The sequence below is a fragment of the Anomaloglossus baeobatrachus genome, chromosome 3, assembly GCF_048569485.1.
Source record: "Anomaloglossus baeobatrachus isolate aAnoBae1 chromosome 3, aAnoBae1.hap1, whole genome shotgun sequence".
NCBI classification, from domain to species: Eukaryota; Metazoa; Chordata; class Amphibia; order Anura; family Aromobatidae; genus Anomaloglossus; species Anomaloglossus baeobatrachus.
The window spans coordinates 620,105,482-620,123,048 of record NC_134355.1 but is presented as its reverse complement, the minus strand read 5'-3'; the positions used below and the strand labels follow the sequence as shown (position 1 = coordinate 620,123,048).

The 17,567-nt window shown below is 52.1% G+C and overlaps 1 protein-coding gene across 3 annotated transcripts in view; it reads right to left on the bottom strand.

Annotated features, from left to right (window-relative positions):
- The window catches only part of TAF1B (TATA-box binding protein associated factor, RNA polymerase I subunit B), a 218,471-nt gene that overhangs the window by 33,842 nt on the left and 167,062 nt on the right, over nt 1-17,567 (bottom strand). For 2 of the 3 annotated variants that reach the window (XM_075341100.1, XM_075341101.1), the window contains exon 14: nt 15,824-16,049. In XM_075341100.1, the coding sequence (XP_075197215.1) occupies nt 15,824-16,049 (226 nt within the window). Of the gene's footprint in view, nt 1-606; nt 1,017-15,823; nt 16,050-17,567 lie in introns of those variants that run through there. The other variant, XM_075341102.1, reaches the window with a different exon arrangement.

Sequence of the window (17,567 nt, the reverse complement as noted above, 5' to 3'; positions counted from 1 at the left end):
GCCGCCCTCACAGGTCTGATTCCTGGCGCCATAATCCATATACACCTGACACTGAGCTTACCTGCAAATCCAGCAGGAATAGGCGTGAAAAGTCTGTTGGAAGGACAGGAAATGAAAACAAGTGCTGAACCTGAACACAACACCTTTTGTTAGCGGGAAAAAAAGGAGCCTTATATTATATACAAGCATAAATGACACGGAGCAGACAAAAAAAAATAAATCTGGAATACTGATCTACTTTTTCATTTTCCTTATTTGTCTTGGCGACCATCGGAGGCTGAGGCTTTTGTTTATTCTTCATAACTTAGTTACCCGTTTGCACAGTATAAACTTTGCCTTTGTAAAAAGAAAAAAAAAAATCATCCATGGCTTGTCCTGAAGATGGAAATTAATCTGCAGCCTTGTAACAGTGTCCGGGCTCCCCCCGTGCAGCACCGAGGACTCCACATTCTCGATTTAATCCCGCAATTCAATGCCATTCTTAGATAGGGCTCATGTTGTAATGTAACCTACACACAGGGGCGTATCGTGTCAAGAAGGGAGAGAACGATGCCCCAGAAAGAAGCTGGTCTGGATTACACTGCAGAGCCAACGTCCCACGCAGGAGCCTGAGAACGGCAGCAACGTGTGAATATCTTCATTTTCTTAGGGAATTGATGCATTAAATCGAGACAATGGCAGCGAGCAGACTCATTCCCGGTAATGATACGTTGTGCATGTCACTAGATAATCGCCGAGACCAATGTAACATAAGAGGGGTCTGCTGATAACAATCCTATCTGCAAACATGTCACTGCTGTTCAGGCCATTAATGAAGTACAGGATTGCTGGAGTCTTGGGGAATAAGTGCACAGTCAAAAGGTGCAGCATTCATGCGCCATTCCTCGCTGGAAGTGGAAGCAAAAAGGCCAGTAGTGGATCAGTAGGTGAATTAGTGGCGTTGGCACTTCCGCTGCAGAAGAGTGTGGCTCCATACACTGCATTTTGGGCTATTAAGTGCTCCTGCTCAGTTCCTACTGAAGTGAATAAGAACAAGAGAAAAAAAGCAACAGATGGAATTCTAGTAGCATGTAAATGGCCACTCAATATAATGATGCATAAAAGGGAAAGAAGGGAATTTTGTTTACTTACCGTAAATTCCTTTTCTTCTAGCTCCAATTGGGAGACCCAGACAATTGGGGTGTATAGCTACTGCCTCCGGAGGCCACACAAAGTATTACACTTAAAAGTGTAAAGCCCCTCCCCTTCTGCCTATACACCCCCCGTGGGATCACGGGCTCCTCAGTTTTAGTGCAAAAGCAAGAAGGAGGAAAGCCAATAACTGGTTTAAAAACAAATTCAATCCGAAGAAACATCGGAGAACTGAAACCATTCAACATGAACAACATGTGTACCCGAAAAAACAAAAATCCCTAAGAAAACAGGGCGGGTGCTGGGTCTCCCAATTGGAGCTAGAAGAAAAGGAATTTACGGTAAGTAAACAAAATTCCCTTCTTCTTTGTCGCTCCTAATTGGGAGACCCAGACAATTGGGACGTCCAAAAGCAGTCCCTGGGTGGGTAAAATAACACCTCGTGATAGGACCGTAAAACAGCCCTTTCCTACAGGTGGGCAACCGCCGCCTGAAGGACTTGTCTACCTAAGCTGGCGTCCGCCGAAGCGTAGGTATGCACCTGATAATGCTTGGTAAAAGTGTGCAGACTCGACCAGGTAGCCGCCTGGCACACCTGCTGAGCCGTAGCCTGGTGCCGTAATGCCCAGGACGCACCCACGGCTCTGGTAGAATGGGCCTTCAGCCCTGAGGGAACCGGAAGCCCAGCAGAACGGTAGGCTTCAAGAATTGGTTCCTTGATCCACCGAGCCAGGGTGGATTTGGAAGCTTGCGACCCTTTACGCTGACCAGCGACAAGGACAAAGAGTGCATCCGAGCGGCGCAGGGGCGCCGTGCGGGAAATGTAGATTCTGAGTGCTCTCACCAGATCCAACAAATGCAAATCCTTTTCACATTGATGAACTGGATGAGGACACAAAGAAGGTAAGGAGATATCCTGATTGAGATGAAAGGGGGATACCACCTTAGGGAGAAACTCCGGAATCGGGCGCAGAACCACCTTGTCCTGGTGAAACACCAGGAAGGGAGATTTGCATGACAGCGCTGCTAGCTCGGACACTCTCCGAAGAGACGTGACCGCTACTAGAAAAGCCACTTTCTGTGAAAGGCGAGAAAGGGAAACATCCCTCATAGGCTCGAAAGGCGGCTTCTGGAGAGCAATTAGAACCCTGTTCAGATCCCAGGGATCTAACGGCCGCTTGTAAGGAGGGACGATATGACAAACCCCTTGCAGGAACGTGCGTACCTGAGGAAGTCGTGCTAGGCGCTTCTGAAAAAATACAGATAGCGCTGAGACTTGTCCTTTAAGGGAGCCGAGCGACAAACCTTTTTCCAAACCGGATTGCAGGAAGGAAAGAAAAGTAGGCAATGCAAATGGCCAGGGAGAAACTCCCTGAGCAGAGCACCAAGATAAGAATATCTTCCACGTCCTGTGGTAGATCTTGGCGGAGGTTGGTTTTCTAGCCTGTCTCATGGTGGCAATGACCTCTTGAGATAATCCTGAATACGCTAGGATCCAGGACTCAATGGCCACACAGTCAGGTTCAGGGCCGCAGAATTCCGATGGAAAAACGGCCCTTGAGACAGCAAGTCTGGTCGGTCTGGTAGTGCCCACGGTTGGCCTACCGTGAGGTGCCACAGATCCGGGTACCACGACCTCCTCGGCCAGTCTGGAGCGACGAGGATGGCGCGGCGGCAGTCGGACCTGATCTTGCGCAGCACTCTGGGCAACAGTGCCAGAGGTGGGAACACATAAGGTAGCCGGAACTGCGACCAATCTTGAACTAAGGCGTCCGCCGCCAGAGCTCGGTGATCGTGAGACCGTGCCATGAAAGCCGGGACCTTGTTGTTGTGCCGGGACGCCATTAGGTCGACGTCCGGCATCCCCCAGCGGCGACAGATCTCCTGAAACACGTCCGGGTGAAGAGACCATTCCCCTGCGTCCATACCCTGGCGACTGAGGAAGTCTGCTTCCCAGTTGTCCACGCCTGGGATGTGAACTGCGGATATGGTGGATGCCGTGTCTTCCACCCACGTCAGAATCCGCCGGACTTCCTGGAAGGCTTGCCGACTGCGTGTTCCTCCTTGGTGGTTGATGTATGCCACCGCTGTGGAGTTGTCCGACTGAATTCGGATCTGCTTGCCTTCCAGCCACTGCTGGAAGGCTTGTAGGGCAAGATACACTGCTCTGATTTCCAGAACATTGATCTGAAGGGTGGACTCTTGCTGAGTCCACGTACCTTGAGCCCTGTGGTGGAGAAAAACTGCTCCCCACCCTGATAGACTCGCGTCTGTCGTGACCACCGCCCAGGATGGGGGTAGGAAGGACTTTCCTTTTGACAATGAGGTGGGAAGAAGCCACCACCGAAGAGATTCCTTGGCCGCCTGAGAAAGGGAGACGTTCCTGTCGAGGGACGTCGACTTCCCGTCCCATTGGCGGAGAATGTCCCATTGTAGTGGACGCAGATGAAACTGCGCGAAAGGGACTGCCTCCATTGCTGCTACCATCTTCCCTAGGAAGTGCATGAGGCGTCTCAAGGGGTGTGACTGGCCTTGAAGGAGAGATTGCACCCCTGTCTGTAGTGAACGCTGTTTGTCCAGCGGAAGCTTCACTATCGCTGAGAGAGTATGAAACTCCATGCCAAGATATGTTAGCGATTGGGTCGGGGTCAGATTTGACTTTGAAAAGTTGATGATCCACCCGAAACTCTGGAGAGTCTCCAGCGCAACGTTCAGGCTGTGTTGGCATGCCTCTTGAGAGGGCGCCTTGACAAGCAGATCGTCTAAGTAAGGGATCACAGAGTGTCCCTGAGAGTGCAGAACTGCTACTACTGCTGCCATGACCTTGGTGAAGACCCGTGGGGCTGTCGCCAGACCGAAGGGCAGAGCTACGAACTGAAGGTGTTCGTCTCCTATAACGAAGCGTAGAAAACGCTGATGCTCTGGAGCAATCGGCACGTGGAGATAAGCATCCTTGATGTCTATTGATGCTAGGAAATCTCCTTGAGACATTGCGGCGATGACGGAGCGGAGGGATTCCATCCGGAACAGTCTGGTTTTCACGTGCTTGTTGAGAAGTTTTAGGTCCAGAACGGGACGGAAAGACCCGTCCTTTTTTGGTACCACAAACAAATTGGAGTAAAAACCGTGACCTTGCTGCTGAAGAGGAACAGGGATCACCACTACTTCTGCCTTTAGAGTGCACACCGCCTGCAGAAGAGCATCGGCTCGGTCGGGAGGCGGAGACGTTCTGAAGAATCGAGTTGGAGGACGAGAACTGAACTCTATCCTGTACCCGTGGGACAGAATGTCTCTCACCCAACGGTCTTGGACCTGTGGCAGCCAAATGTCGCCAAAGCGGGAGAGCCTGCCACCGACCGAGGATGCGGAGAGAGGAGGCCGAAAGTCATGAGGAAGCCGCCTTGGTAGCGGGTCTTCCGGCTGTCTTTTTTGGGCGTGACTGAGCCCGCCAAGAATCTGAGCTCCTCTGATCCTTTTGAGTCCTTTTGGACGAGGAGAATTGGGACCTGCCCGAGCCCCGAAAGGACCGAAACCCCGACTGTCCCCTCCTCTGTTGGGGTTTGTTTTGTCTGGGCTGAGGTAAGGATGAATCCTTACCCTTGGACTGTTTAATGATTTCATCCAAACGCTCACCAAACAGTCGGTCAGCAGAAAATGGCAAACTGGTTAAGCACTTTTTGGAAGCAGAATCTGCCTTCCATTCCCTTAACCACAAGGCTCTGCGTAAAACCACGGAGTTGGCGGACGCCACTGCCGTACGGCTCGTAGAGTCCAGAACAGCATTAATCGCGTAAGACGCAAATGCAGACATTTGAGAGGTTAAGGATGCCACCTGCGGAACAGATGTACGTGTGACCGTGTCAATCTGTGTAAGACCAGCTGAAATAGCTTGGAGTGCCCATACGGCTGCGAATGCTGGAGCAAACGACGCGCCGATAGCTTCATAGATGGATTTCAACCAGAGCTCCATCTGTCTGTCAGTGGCATCTTTAAGTGCAGCCCCATCCTCCACTGCAACTATGGATCTAGCCGCAAGCCTGGAGATTGGAGGATCCACCTTGGGACACTGGGTCCAGCCTTTGACCACGTCAGGGGGAAAGGGATAACGTGTATCCTTAAGCCGTTTGGAGAAACGCTTATCTGGATAAGCGTGGTGTTTCTGGACTGCCTCTCTAAAGTCAGAGTGGTCCAGAAAAGTACTTAATTTACGCTTGGGATACCTGAAATGGAATTTCTCCTGCTGTGAAGCTGACTCCTCCACCGGAGGAGCTGGGGGAGAAATATCCAACATTCTATTGATGGACGCTATAAGATCATTCACTATGGCGTCACCATCAGGTGTATCCAAATTGAGAGCGGTCTCAGGATCAGAATCCTGATCAGCTACCTCCGCCTCATCATACAGAGAGTCCTCCTGCTGGGACCCTGACCAGTGTGATGAAGTCGAGGGCCGCTCATAGCGAGCTCGCTTAGGCTTTCTGGGACTGTCGTCCGTGTCAGAGCCTTCACCCTGGGATGCATGGGACACCCCCGGAGCCCGGAGCTGTTCCAACTGAGGGGGACCAGGGAGCAATGATTCAACAGTGCCCATGGTCTGAGTTACTGGTCTAGACTGCAAAGTTTCTAGAATTTTAGTCATAGTCACAGACAATCTATCAGCAAAAACTGCAAACTCCGTCCCCGTCACCTGGACAGTATTCACAGGTGGTTCTCCCTGGGTCACCTCTAGCAGAGGCCCCGGCCGAGCAAGTGCCACAGGGGCAGAGCACTGCACACAATGGGGGTCAGTGGAACCTGCCGGTAGAGTAGCCACACATGCGGTACAAGCAGCATAGAAAGCCTGTGCTTTGGCACCCTTGCTTTTTGCGGACGACATGCTGTTGTCTCCTCTGAGCAATCTAGGAGGGTATATAGCCAAGAATCACCAGCGACCGTACAGTGCAATGTATAGCATGCAAGCATAAAAATACAAATGTACACTTCGGCACTAGTGGGGTCAGCACCAGAGGTGCCGCTTACCGCCCGCTCAAAAGCGGGTGTGTGGTCGCCAGAATCCCGTGTCTGGGTCTCCCAGAACTTGTCTCCCCTCTCCAGCTCAGACTGGACACAGGAATGGCTGCCGGCGTTCTGTGAAGAGGGGCGGACCGTGGGCGTGCCTCAGACAAAGTGCGGGAAACTGGCGTCCCACTGTGCCCAGTGTGAGGGCTGGAGTATGTAAAGTAGACTCCAGCCCTCGGCGCTGACGTTCTGTACAGCGTCCCGCCCTTCCCCTGACTGGCAGGCCTGGGGGCGGGAACGAAACGAAACTAGGCCGCAAAAGCCGGGGACTCGAGTAATAAGCGCGGCCGTCATATATGCACGGCCAGCGCGGAAGTTCCCGGCGCACCACAAGTCCCAGCCGCGCCGCAGTGTAAAACTGACAGCAGCGGCCGGCGCGGCAGTTCCCAATACATTGACTCCCTCAGCACACTGTAGTTAGTATGGCACAAGCGCGCAGCGCTGTTGTCCCCGGCGCACTAACACACCCAGCAATGCTGCAGTGTGTCTGCGCGCGGTCTGTACGGGGACACAGAGTACCTTGACGTAGCAGGGCCCTGTCCCTGACGATACTCAGCTCCATATCCAGCAGATTCCCCAGGGGCTGTGGATGGAGCACGGTCTCAGTGCCTGGAGACCGGTAAAATCCCACTTCACCCAGAGCCCTAAGGGGGATGGGGAAGGATGCAGCATGTGGGCTCCAGCCTCCGTACCCGCAATGGGTACCTCAACCTTAACAAACACCGCCGACAAAAGTGGGGTGAGAAGGGAGCATGCTGGGGGCCCTAGTATGGCCCTCTTTTCTTCCATCCGACATAGTCAGCAGCTGCTGCTGACTAAACAGTGGAGCTATGCGTGGATGTCTGACCTCCTTCGCACAAAGCATGAAAACAACTGAGGAGCCCGTGATCCCACGGGGGGTGTATAGGCAGAAGGGGAGGGGCTTTACACTTTTAAGTGTAATACTTTGTGTGGCCTCCGGAGGCAGTAGCTATACACCCCAATTGTCTGGGTCTCCCAATTAGGAGCGACAAAGAAAACTGAGTTTAATATGGCCATACATAGTAAGAAAAACATGAAAGGTGCAACCATAGAGTATATATAAATTTGTATTTTAAATCACAAAAATACAGATAGGGGCACTGTCATAGGAGGTGAGTTGATAAAACACAACAGTGGCTTGGAAATATAGAAGAGTCAGAGGTATCCCATACTAGGACCTCAACAGCATATAATAAATGTAGGGCAGTTCCAAAGTTACATAGGTAATAGATCACACAGGGATTTAATTGTTACATAGGTGTTACGAGGGGGACCCGGGGAAGCGTGCCAAGATGGGGAATGGACAGCTTTCGCCGGTCAAGGTCCACTGTGCGGTGTAAGGGACCGCTGCTATGGTGGGTGAAGAGTGAGCGGGTTGCTGCTAGCGATCGTCTGGAATGTCACAGACGATCTATGTACACCGGTCTGCCCTAACCCGTGTGGGTTGTATGGCAGGGATCACACGGCTCGGTGTACCTGTTGCACGGGGAAGCACAGAGGTGCCCACGCACGTGTGCCAGTGGAAGTCACGAGAATATGGCACGAGGGTAGCACAGAGGTGCCCACGCACGTGTGCTTTCAATAACCAGGTGAGTCCAGTGGAGACTCGAGGAACTCACCTGGGACAGGAACACGGCCTGTAGAAGGAGCTACTGCCGGAGCAGCAAGGCAGGGACACGGCCTGCAAACCAGGTGCTGCCTAAGCAGCAAGGGCCAAGCCCACAGAGGAAGATAATGCCTGAGCAGTGGCGTGGCAGCACGCTGCCAGACATCCAAACATAGAAGGACGGTCGCGCGCCGCCATGATGGCTGGAGGAGCTTTTAAAAAGGTGTAGCTCCAGCCAAGGGCGGGCGCGAGGCGGAGATGACGGACTTGACCCAATCAGGGTCCACGACATCCCAGCCTGGCCAGTCAGGATTCACCACGTCACCAGCCTTGTCATCAAGCCGTGTGACGTCAGTGGGCAAATCAGGATCCACCAAGCATAGCACATGCTCACCCTCCTGCCTCTGGGAAATAGAGGCGGGGTCCTCGGTCTCACAATGTGTAGAGATAACGGAAGGTCTCACTGCTTCCCTGAGCAGCAAGCCTCTGCACATTGCGCAACCTCACAGACCTTCGAGGCTGCTGAGCAGGAGGAGCTGCGGCAGGAAAGGAATGGGAGACCGCCTCATTTCTTGCAACAGGAGTACCACTAGGTGTCACCCTTGTGCTGCCTCTCTGAGGAGGTTTCTCCTGCACTCTGCGCAGTCTGGCAGACCTTCGGCGCTGCTGAGTGGGAGCACTCGTGGCAGGCAAGGAGACTGTCTCATTCCTTGCCACAGGAGAGCCACGAGGTGTAACATTACCCCCCCGTCTAGGCCCCCCCCCTGCCCATGCTCGAAGGCCGCTATCAAACCCGGGGCGTGGATATGATCCTCCAATTCCCAGGATCTATGCTCCGGACCACGGCCGACCCACTCCACAAGGTAGTACCTCCTGCCCCGTATAACTTTTGTCTCCACAAGCTTCGCCACCTCAGCGTCGTCGGGCAGGGGGTCAGTTTGAGGCGTCAGGGACCCCGAGAACTTATTAAGTCGTACGGGTTTCAGGAGGGACACGTGAAAGGTGTTGGCTATAGCCCAGCGTGGAGGAAGCTGGAGTCGGTATGCCACCGGGTTCACCTGCTCCAACACTTTAAACGGACCCAGGTACCTAGGGGCGAACTTGGCTGCCTGTACCCGTAGGTTAACATTCTTAGAGGACAGCCACACTAGGTCACCAGGGGCGAAGGATGGTGCAGGGCGGCGGCGCTCATCAGCCGTTGTCACCATCCGGTCTTTAGCCCTCTTAAGGGCCTCTTGGGTGTTATCCCAGATCTCCCGGGCCTCGGTCGCCCAATCCTCCACTCTAGGATCGGGTGACGTTATGGGCATAGGAACCGGGATTCTGGGATGTTGTCAGTTATTGAGCAGGAACGGAGTCTGACCAGAGGATTCATGGACCGAATTATTAATGGCAAATTCGGCCCAAGGAAGGAGGTTAGCCCAGTTGTCGTGGTGCGCGGAGATAAAATGGCGGAGGTAAGTTACCAAGGTCTGATTGGTCCTCTCTACCAGTCCATTGGTTTCGGGATGGTATGCGGAGGAGATGTTCAGCTCTATCTGCAGGAGCTTACAGAGCTCTCTCCAGAAGCGAGACGCGAACTGGGGACCCCGGTCGCTCACCACCTTGTCAGGCATGCCATGCAGCCTAAATACATGCCTAATGAATAAGGTGGCGAGAGCACGTGACGTCGGGAGTCGTGGGAGAGGCACCAAGTGGACCATTTTAGAGAAGTGATCCGTGATGACCCATACGACCTTGTGACCTGCTGACTTGGGCAGATCTCCCAGGAAGTCCATTCCCACCACTTCCCAGGGACGATCCGGCACTGGCAGTGGGTGAAGAAGACCTGCCGGTCTCTGCCGGGACGGCTTATTCCGTGCACACGACATACAGGCTCCCACATACTCCTGTATGTCCTGGGGTAGTCTCGGCCACCAATAGTGCCTAGTCACAAGGTCTCTGGTCCTTTTGACCCCAAAGTGACCCCCGACCTTGGAGGCATGGGCCCACGATAGCACCTCATTCCGTAGTTCAGGGGGAACGAGGGTCTTGCCAGGTGGCACCTGGTCCAAAGAAGTGGGAGTGACCATCCTCAAGCTGTCCGGGGGTAGTATAAGACGAGGCTCCTCCTCGTCCTCCTCCAACACAACCATACAACGTGACAAGGCATCGGCCCGTACGTTCTTCTCACCGGCCAGGTGGCGGATAATAAAGCGGAACCGGGAGAAGAACAAGGACCAACGGGCCTGCCTTGGGTTCAGGCGTTGTGCTGTCTGGAGGTATGTGAGATTTTTATGGTCGGAAAATACTTCAAATGGATGCTTCGCACCCTCCAGGAGATGCCGCCATTCCTGGAATGCTAGTTTCATCGCCAGTAACTCCCTATCCCCTATGGAGTAGTTCCTCTCGGCCGGAGAAAAGGTTTTGGAGAAAAAGAAACATGGATGCTTCCTTCCTCGTTCGTCTTTCTGGTACAGGACTGCACCAGCACCGACCGAAGAGGCGTCTACCTCTAGTAGAAAGGGTTTGGAGATGTCTGGACGATGAAGGATGGGAGCTCTGGAGAAGTAAGTTTTGAGAGTGTGAAATGCCTCTACCGTTTCCCCGTGTCCATGCTTTGGGATTAGCGCCCTTGCGGGTAAGGGCAATGATGGGTGCTGCCACCGTCGAGAAGTTGGGAATGAACTGGCGATAATAATTGATAAACCCCAAGAATCGCTGGATCGCTTTCAGCGAGCGGGGCTCAGGCCATTTCATCACTGTCTCCAACTTCCCCGGATCCATTGCTAACCCTTGACTGGACACGATATACCCCAGGAACGGCAAGGATTCACGTTCAAAAACGCACTTTTCTAGCTTAGCATATAACGAATGAGTGCGGAGCCTCTTAAGTACTCGGATGACATCCCTCCGATGGGTGGCAAGATCGGGGGAGAAGATAAGGATATCATCCAGGTATGCAACCACGGAAAGATACAAATCCCGGAAAACATCATTCACAAAGTCTTGAAATACGGCGGGGGCATTGCAGAGTCCGAAGGGCATTACGAGATACTCGTAGTGACCGTCCCTGGTGTTGAAGGCGGTCTTCCACTCATCGCCCTCTCGGACTCGCACTAGATTATACGCCCCGCGTAGATCCAGCTTCGTGAAGATCTTTGCCCCGCGGAATCGATCAAATAACTCCGTAATGAGGGGCAAAGGGTATTTGTTTTTGATCGTGATTGCATTTAATCCCCTGTAATCGATACAGGGGCGTAGATCCCCTTCCTTCTTTTGCACGAAGAAGAACCCCGCACCGGCCGGTGAAATAGACTTGCGAATGAACCCTTTTGCCAGGCTGTCCTGAATATATTTGGACATAGCCTCCGTCTCTGGAGCAGAGAGGGGATACACTCTGCCCCTAGGGGGCTCGGAGCCTGGCTTCAGGTCTATTCGGCAATCGTATGGCCGGTGGGGAGGAAGGGTATCTGCGGCCCTCTTGGAGAAGACGTCCCTGTAGGCCTCATAAGGTGTCGGTAAACCTGGCTCCCCTGTATTCCCTGAGGACCCAACCGACCTAATGGTAGCGGGTGGTTCGGTAGTCACGAGGTGCTCACTACAGGATCCTGCCCATGATGAGATCTCCCCTGTTGCCCAGTTGAGTATAGGAGCATGCTGTCTCAACCAGGGGAGGCCCAGTAGGATCTCATCCGTCCCCCCCTGGAAGCACCAGGAAGGACACCTGCTCATGGTGTCCTGGTGATACTTCCATCCTGAGAGGGATGGTGATCTGGGTGATGGGATCGACTAGTAGGGACCCGTTGACTACCCGAACCCTGAGTGGCTTGGGCAAGAGAACCAGGGGAACTGAGTATCGGGTTGCCAGGGAGGTCGAAATGAAATTGCCATCAGCGCCTGAGTCCAGGCAGGCCAGAGCAGAGAAGAGAGTAGTGCCAAACTGCAACTGGGCGCTGATAGTCAACCTAGAGGGAGAAGCAGCGTCTAGGAACCCCCCTCTGATGGAAACTAGACGCTGTCTTTTCCCGACGGTTTGGGACATCGGGTAGCTATGTGTCCCCTCTGCCCACAGGAAAAGCAGATGACACCAGACCGAGAACCTGGGGTAGAGGAGACCGCTTTGGACACCTCCATTGACTCCACGGAGTCGCCTACAGAGCTGGCTGGGAGACCTGTCTGGTGGAAGACGGGAGCCAGACGCTTTTTAGGCCGTGAGAACGTGGGTGCTGAAGAGACCTCGAGCCTCCGCTCCGCCTGGCGGATGTCTATGCGAGAGGCAACCACAATCAAGGACTCTAAAGTAGCAGGCACCTCACGCGTGGCCAGTGCGTCTTTGACGAACCCTGCCAGGCCCTCCCAGAACACAGGGACAAGGACCTTATCGGGCCAGTCCAGCTCTGCGGCAAGTGTCCTAAAGTGTACGGCAAAGTCCCCGACTGAAGCGGACCCTTGCCGAAGTCGTAGGAGGCGCAGCGCGGAGTCGTGGGTGACTTGAGGCCCGAGGAACACCATTCTCATGGCCCCAAGATAAGATGCTAAGTTAGTCACCACCCGATCTCCGCGCTCCCACAACGGCGTAGACCACTTCAGCGCTCTCCCTGTGAGCAGGGACTGGACGAAGGCTACCTTCGCCTTCTCGGTAGCGTAAAGATTCGCGGACAGCTCTAAGTAGGTGGTAACTTGGTTTATAAACCCACGGCACTCGGAGCTGTCCCCGCTAAAGCGCTCTGGAAGCGCAAGGCGAGGAGACCTTCCGCCCAATAGCACAGCCTGGGTAGCCGCCTGGGTGGCGACTGTCGTCAGAGCAGTCTTGTCGGAGGAAGCCTGCTCCACTGCTGCCAAACGTGATTCCAACTGCTGCACATAACGCAGCAACTGCTGCTGCTCTTCAGCCATAGCCAGACCTTTGGCGCGACCGTAATGTTACGAGGGGGACCCGGGGAAGCGTGCCAAGATGGGGAATGGACAGCTTTCGCCGGTCAAGGTCCACTGTGCGGTGTAAGGGACCGCTGCTATGGTGGGTGAAGAGTGAGCGGGTTGCTGCTAGCGATCGTCTGGAATGTCACAGACGATCTATGTACACCGGTCTGCCCTAACCCGTGTGGGTTGTATGGCAGGGATCACACGGCTCGGTGTACCTGTTGCACGGGGAAGCACAGAGGTGCCCACGCACGTGTGCCAGTGGAAGTCACGAGAATATGGCACGAGGGTAGCACAGAGGTGCCCACGCACGTGTGCTTTCAATAACCAGGTGAGTCCAGTGGAGACTCGAGGAGCTCACCTGGGACAGGAACACGGCCTGTAGAAGGAGCTACTGCCGGAGCAGCAAGGCAGGGACACGGCCTGCAAACCAGGTGCTGCCTAAGCAGCAAGGGCCAAGCCCACAGAGGAAGATAATGCCTGAGCAGTGGCGTGGCAGCACGCTGCCAGACATCCAAACATAGAAGGACGGTCGCGCGCCGCCATGATGGCTGGAGGAGCTTTTAAGGAGGTGTAGCTCCAGCCAAGGGCGGGCGCGAGGCGGAGATGACGGACTTGACCCAATCAGGGTCCACGACATCCCAGCCTGGCCAGTCAGGATTCACCACGTCACCAGCCTTGTCATCAAGCCGTGTGACGTCAGTGGGCGAATCAGGATCCACCAAGCATAGCACATGCTCACCCTCCTGCCTCTGGGAAATAGAGGCGGGATCCTCGGTCTCACAATGTGTAGAGATAACGGGAGTCTCACTGCTTCCCTGAGCAGCAAACCTCTGCACATTGCGCAACCTCACAGACCTTCGAGGCTGCTGAGCAGGAGGAGCTGCGGCAGGAAAGGAATGGGAGACCGCCTCATTTCTTGCAACAGGAGTACCACTAGGTGTCACCCTTGTGCTGCCTCTCTGAGGAGGTTTCTCCTGCACTCTGCGCAGTCTGGCAGACCTTCGGCGCTGCTGAGCGGGAGCACTCGTGGCAGGCAAGGAGACTGTCTCATTCCTTGCCACAGGAGAGCCACGAGGTGTAACACATAGGTGTGACCCTGCATACGCTATATATAATGGGGATCACTATGCAGGGTCACACTGCCCCCCGAGGAAGCACTCTTGCGAAACGCGTCGGGGCTTCCCCTTCTTTCTACAGGACCCTTGATACAGCATCTGCACTGGCACTTTATTATGGGTAAGCGTTTGTCCCACTATGTCACAGGGTATGGAATCTTGTTGTAATACATGCTTTTTAGGGCTTCTTTCACAATTAAATCCCTGTGTGATCTATTACCTATGTAACTTTGGGACTGTCCTACATTTATTATATGCTGTTGAGGTCCTAGTATGGGATACCTCTGACTCTTCTATATTTCCAAGCCACTGTTGTGTTTTATCAACTCACCTCTTATGACAGTGCCCCTATCTGTATTTTTGTGATTAAAATAAAAATTTAGATATACTCTATGGGTGCACCTTTCATGTTTTTCATACAATGCATGGCCATATCAAACTCCATTTTTCCCTTTTATGAAGTGAACAAGAGCAGAGCTGCAGTACCCAAGAGCGGCCACCACACAGTATATGGCGCTGTGATGTTCCAGTGCTGTGCTATGTGTACATCCACCTGCTGCAGCAAACCGCTGATCTGTGGGTATGACGCAGGGCGGTACAAACAGTAGTAGCAGGCGCCGGCGACAGCACCATTTGCATAGGGGAGCAGATCTGCTCCTGACGCCAGATCGAACCCTCTGCCGCTTTTTTTTTTTTTTTTTTTTTTTTTTAATTCTTTACTTATAAACAAACCCAAACAGTACAAAAATCTGGTAAACTTGACCCCGATAAACATGACTATGGGGGTTGTCAGACTCCATATACAGATACAATTCCAAGTAATATTCTTTCCCCCCTAGCATATAGGCCTGTACATTTTAGAAATATTAGGAGAGAAGGTGAAAAAAAAGATGGTGAGCACACCAACAGGGAAACTACCTCCCACAGCCCCTAAGAAGGGCTAGAGAGTGGGAGCAAGAAAGGAGATAAGAGGGGCAGAGGGGGAGAAAGGGGGGAAGAAGAGTAAAAGAGAGCAATGGAGGAGAAAAAAAAAAGTGGGGGGGGGGGGGGAGCAGCCTAGGCGAGAAGGGAAAGGGGAGGGGGGTCCATTCCCTCCAGGGGTAGACATCCAAGTAATGCTAACATATCACTGAGTCATCCAACAACCGGTCATATTCGCTAAAGAACCTACTAAAGCCTCTGCCTCATCTCTTCATGTTCCTGCTGTAGTTGTTTGGGCCTCTTAGTTTCTCATTTTTATTCTGTGCACCAGCGGTATGTCCGCCCCCTGACGTTTCGGGTGTCTGATCTCCACCGATCTGACATTAATGGCCATCAATATCCAAGTAGTGAACAACCTCTTTAAGCCTTAATATTCACTATAATAAGAACTATGGATTCTCAAGGTCCTTTAAACAGAGGCCAAAATAAAAAAAAAAAAAATCTTTTTTCCCACTTTCTGGAAACGACACTCTTAGAAAGCCCTTAAAGGATTATTCCAAAGAAGGGAAGTTATTAATTTTCCACAGTATATGGGATAACTTGTTTATTGGTGGGGGTACGATTGCTTGGACCCGCAAGGTTCCAGAGATTGGACCTCTGCAGCCCCGGCCTGAAAGGAGCGGAGATGAGCATGCACGGCCTCCACCCCATTCACTGAAAATGAAGAGTACAGCAGTCTGCTTTTCCGGCAGTCCTATAGACCATGAGGAGGGTGGAGGCCGAGCATGCACGTGCCTGTATGAGCATCCATTCCTTTCAGGATGGGGTTATACAGTATTCTTTGGGTTTCGGAGCACCGATCTCAGCATCTGTGGGGTCACAAAGTGGATAGCATTAGATTTGAAGGTTATAGGACTATTCCCAGAATGACATGTTTCTGCCCTTTATACAGTCATATATTCTTCCCCTGGGTACCAGTGCCAATGAACTGCCCTCACGTTCTTTCTGCTCCGGGCAATGTGACGCTCATGACAATTGCTAGGTATTGGCTCTGTGAACGTCTTACCTGCTTCTGCATTTTTTCACAGTGTTTAACCAGTAATTCTTCTTCAGGCTGCAGACCAGTTTCTTGCCTTCTTGCGCAATTCCCTCCAGGCGGTGACCATGAAAACAGATCTTGCCTGTGTTCTGCTCTTCCCAGTTAAACAAGAAACTTGATGGGCCCTGATTCCCAGCATCAGGTGCAGCACCCGCCAGCTTGCTAAACTGACTCTGCAGGTTCTTTGCTGTCCCTGTGTGGAGGAGACACAGACAAAAGATGCCATTCATTAGTACTCGGGGCTCATTATTGCAGATATCCAGGCTCTTGTTTTGCCCGGGTGACAGTTATCGCTTATGTTCTAGTTGTGAAGATTAAGGATGTGTGAAGAATTACCTGCGAACCAAAAAACAAACACTGGAACCGGACCCTGCATTAGTGAGACGCAAACCAGACAACCTGCCGGTGTCACGTCGAAATCGAACATGGTTATCCCAGACTTTTGACTGCAGAGGTTTCAAGTCTGCGTTCTCCAAGAGAAGCTGCCAAGTTTTGCTGGGACTTGTAGTGGGAGACCACAGACCTAAATATTCTAAAGGCCCTGGGATACATATCCCACTGATTAGTGTAAAATAAAAAAAATAAAATGTTTAGGCTTTAACAGCCTGAGCCCTATATCCAGCAGAAGGAGGGGGGGGGGGGTTTCTAAAAATTATCAACACATCCCTTCTACTGCACTACATTTTTACCAATGTAGTAGAGCCTGGTACTGCAGATTGGGAGTATATGGCTTTAGGTTTTAACAGTTTGACTCCATGACCCCTATAACCAGCAGAAGAAGGGGGGGAGGGTGTGTCTAAAAATTATCAACATATTCCTTCTACTGCACTACATTTTTGTAGCGGAGACTGGTACTGCAGATTGGGAGTATATGGCTTCAGGCTATAAAAGATTGACTCCATGACCCCTATAACCAGCAGAAGGAAGAAGCTCTAAAAATTATCAACACATCTGTTCTACTTCACTACATTTTTACCAATGTTGAGGAGCCTGGACTACTGGACTACTATTGGGAGTATATGGCTTTAGGCTTAAACAATTTGACTCAGTGACCCCTATAACCAGCAGATGGAAAGGGGTCTAAAAATTATCAACATATTCCTTTTACTGCACTACAGTTTTACCAATATAGCAGAGCCTGGTACTGCAGATTGGGAGTATACGGCTTTAGGCTTTAACAGTTTGACTCCATGACCCCTATAACCAGCAGAAGAAGGGGGGGGGGGGTCTAAAAATGATCAACATTCCTTCTACTGCACTACCAATTTTACCAATATAGCAGAGCCTGGTACTGCAGATTAGGAGTATCTAGGGCCAAGCTGAACGGCGCCACCTATGGCCAGCAGGACTCAGTCCAGAACATCTGACAAATCGAAGCTTCTTTGGCAAAAGACCCAAAACTCTGAATTCTGTTTCTGCTCACATCATGTTTACAGCCTTTGTTCAGCAACACTCCTAGCTAATAAGTCAAAACCTTAAGCAGGTGCTACTCGCCGCGCCACATTTCCAAAAATCGCGCTTGGTTGCTGCTTCATGGCAGCGGAATGTTAGTGACTTACTTACAGTGAGACCTAAATGTTGTAAAAGTTTCAAAAAAAATCCCTAAAATCGATTGGATTTTTTTGGTGACGGTTGTTTATGGGCAAACTGTGTGGGTCCCAATATGAACCCATTCACGGTGTTGTAGCGACATAGCCTTTATACCTTTCTG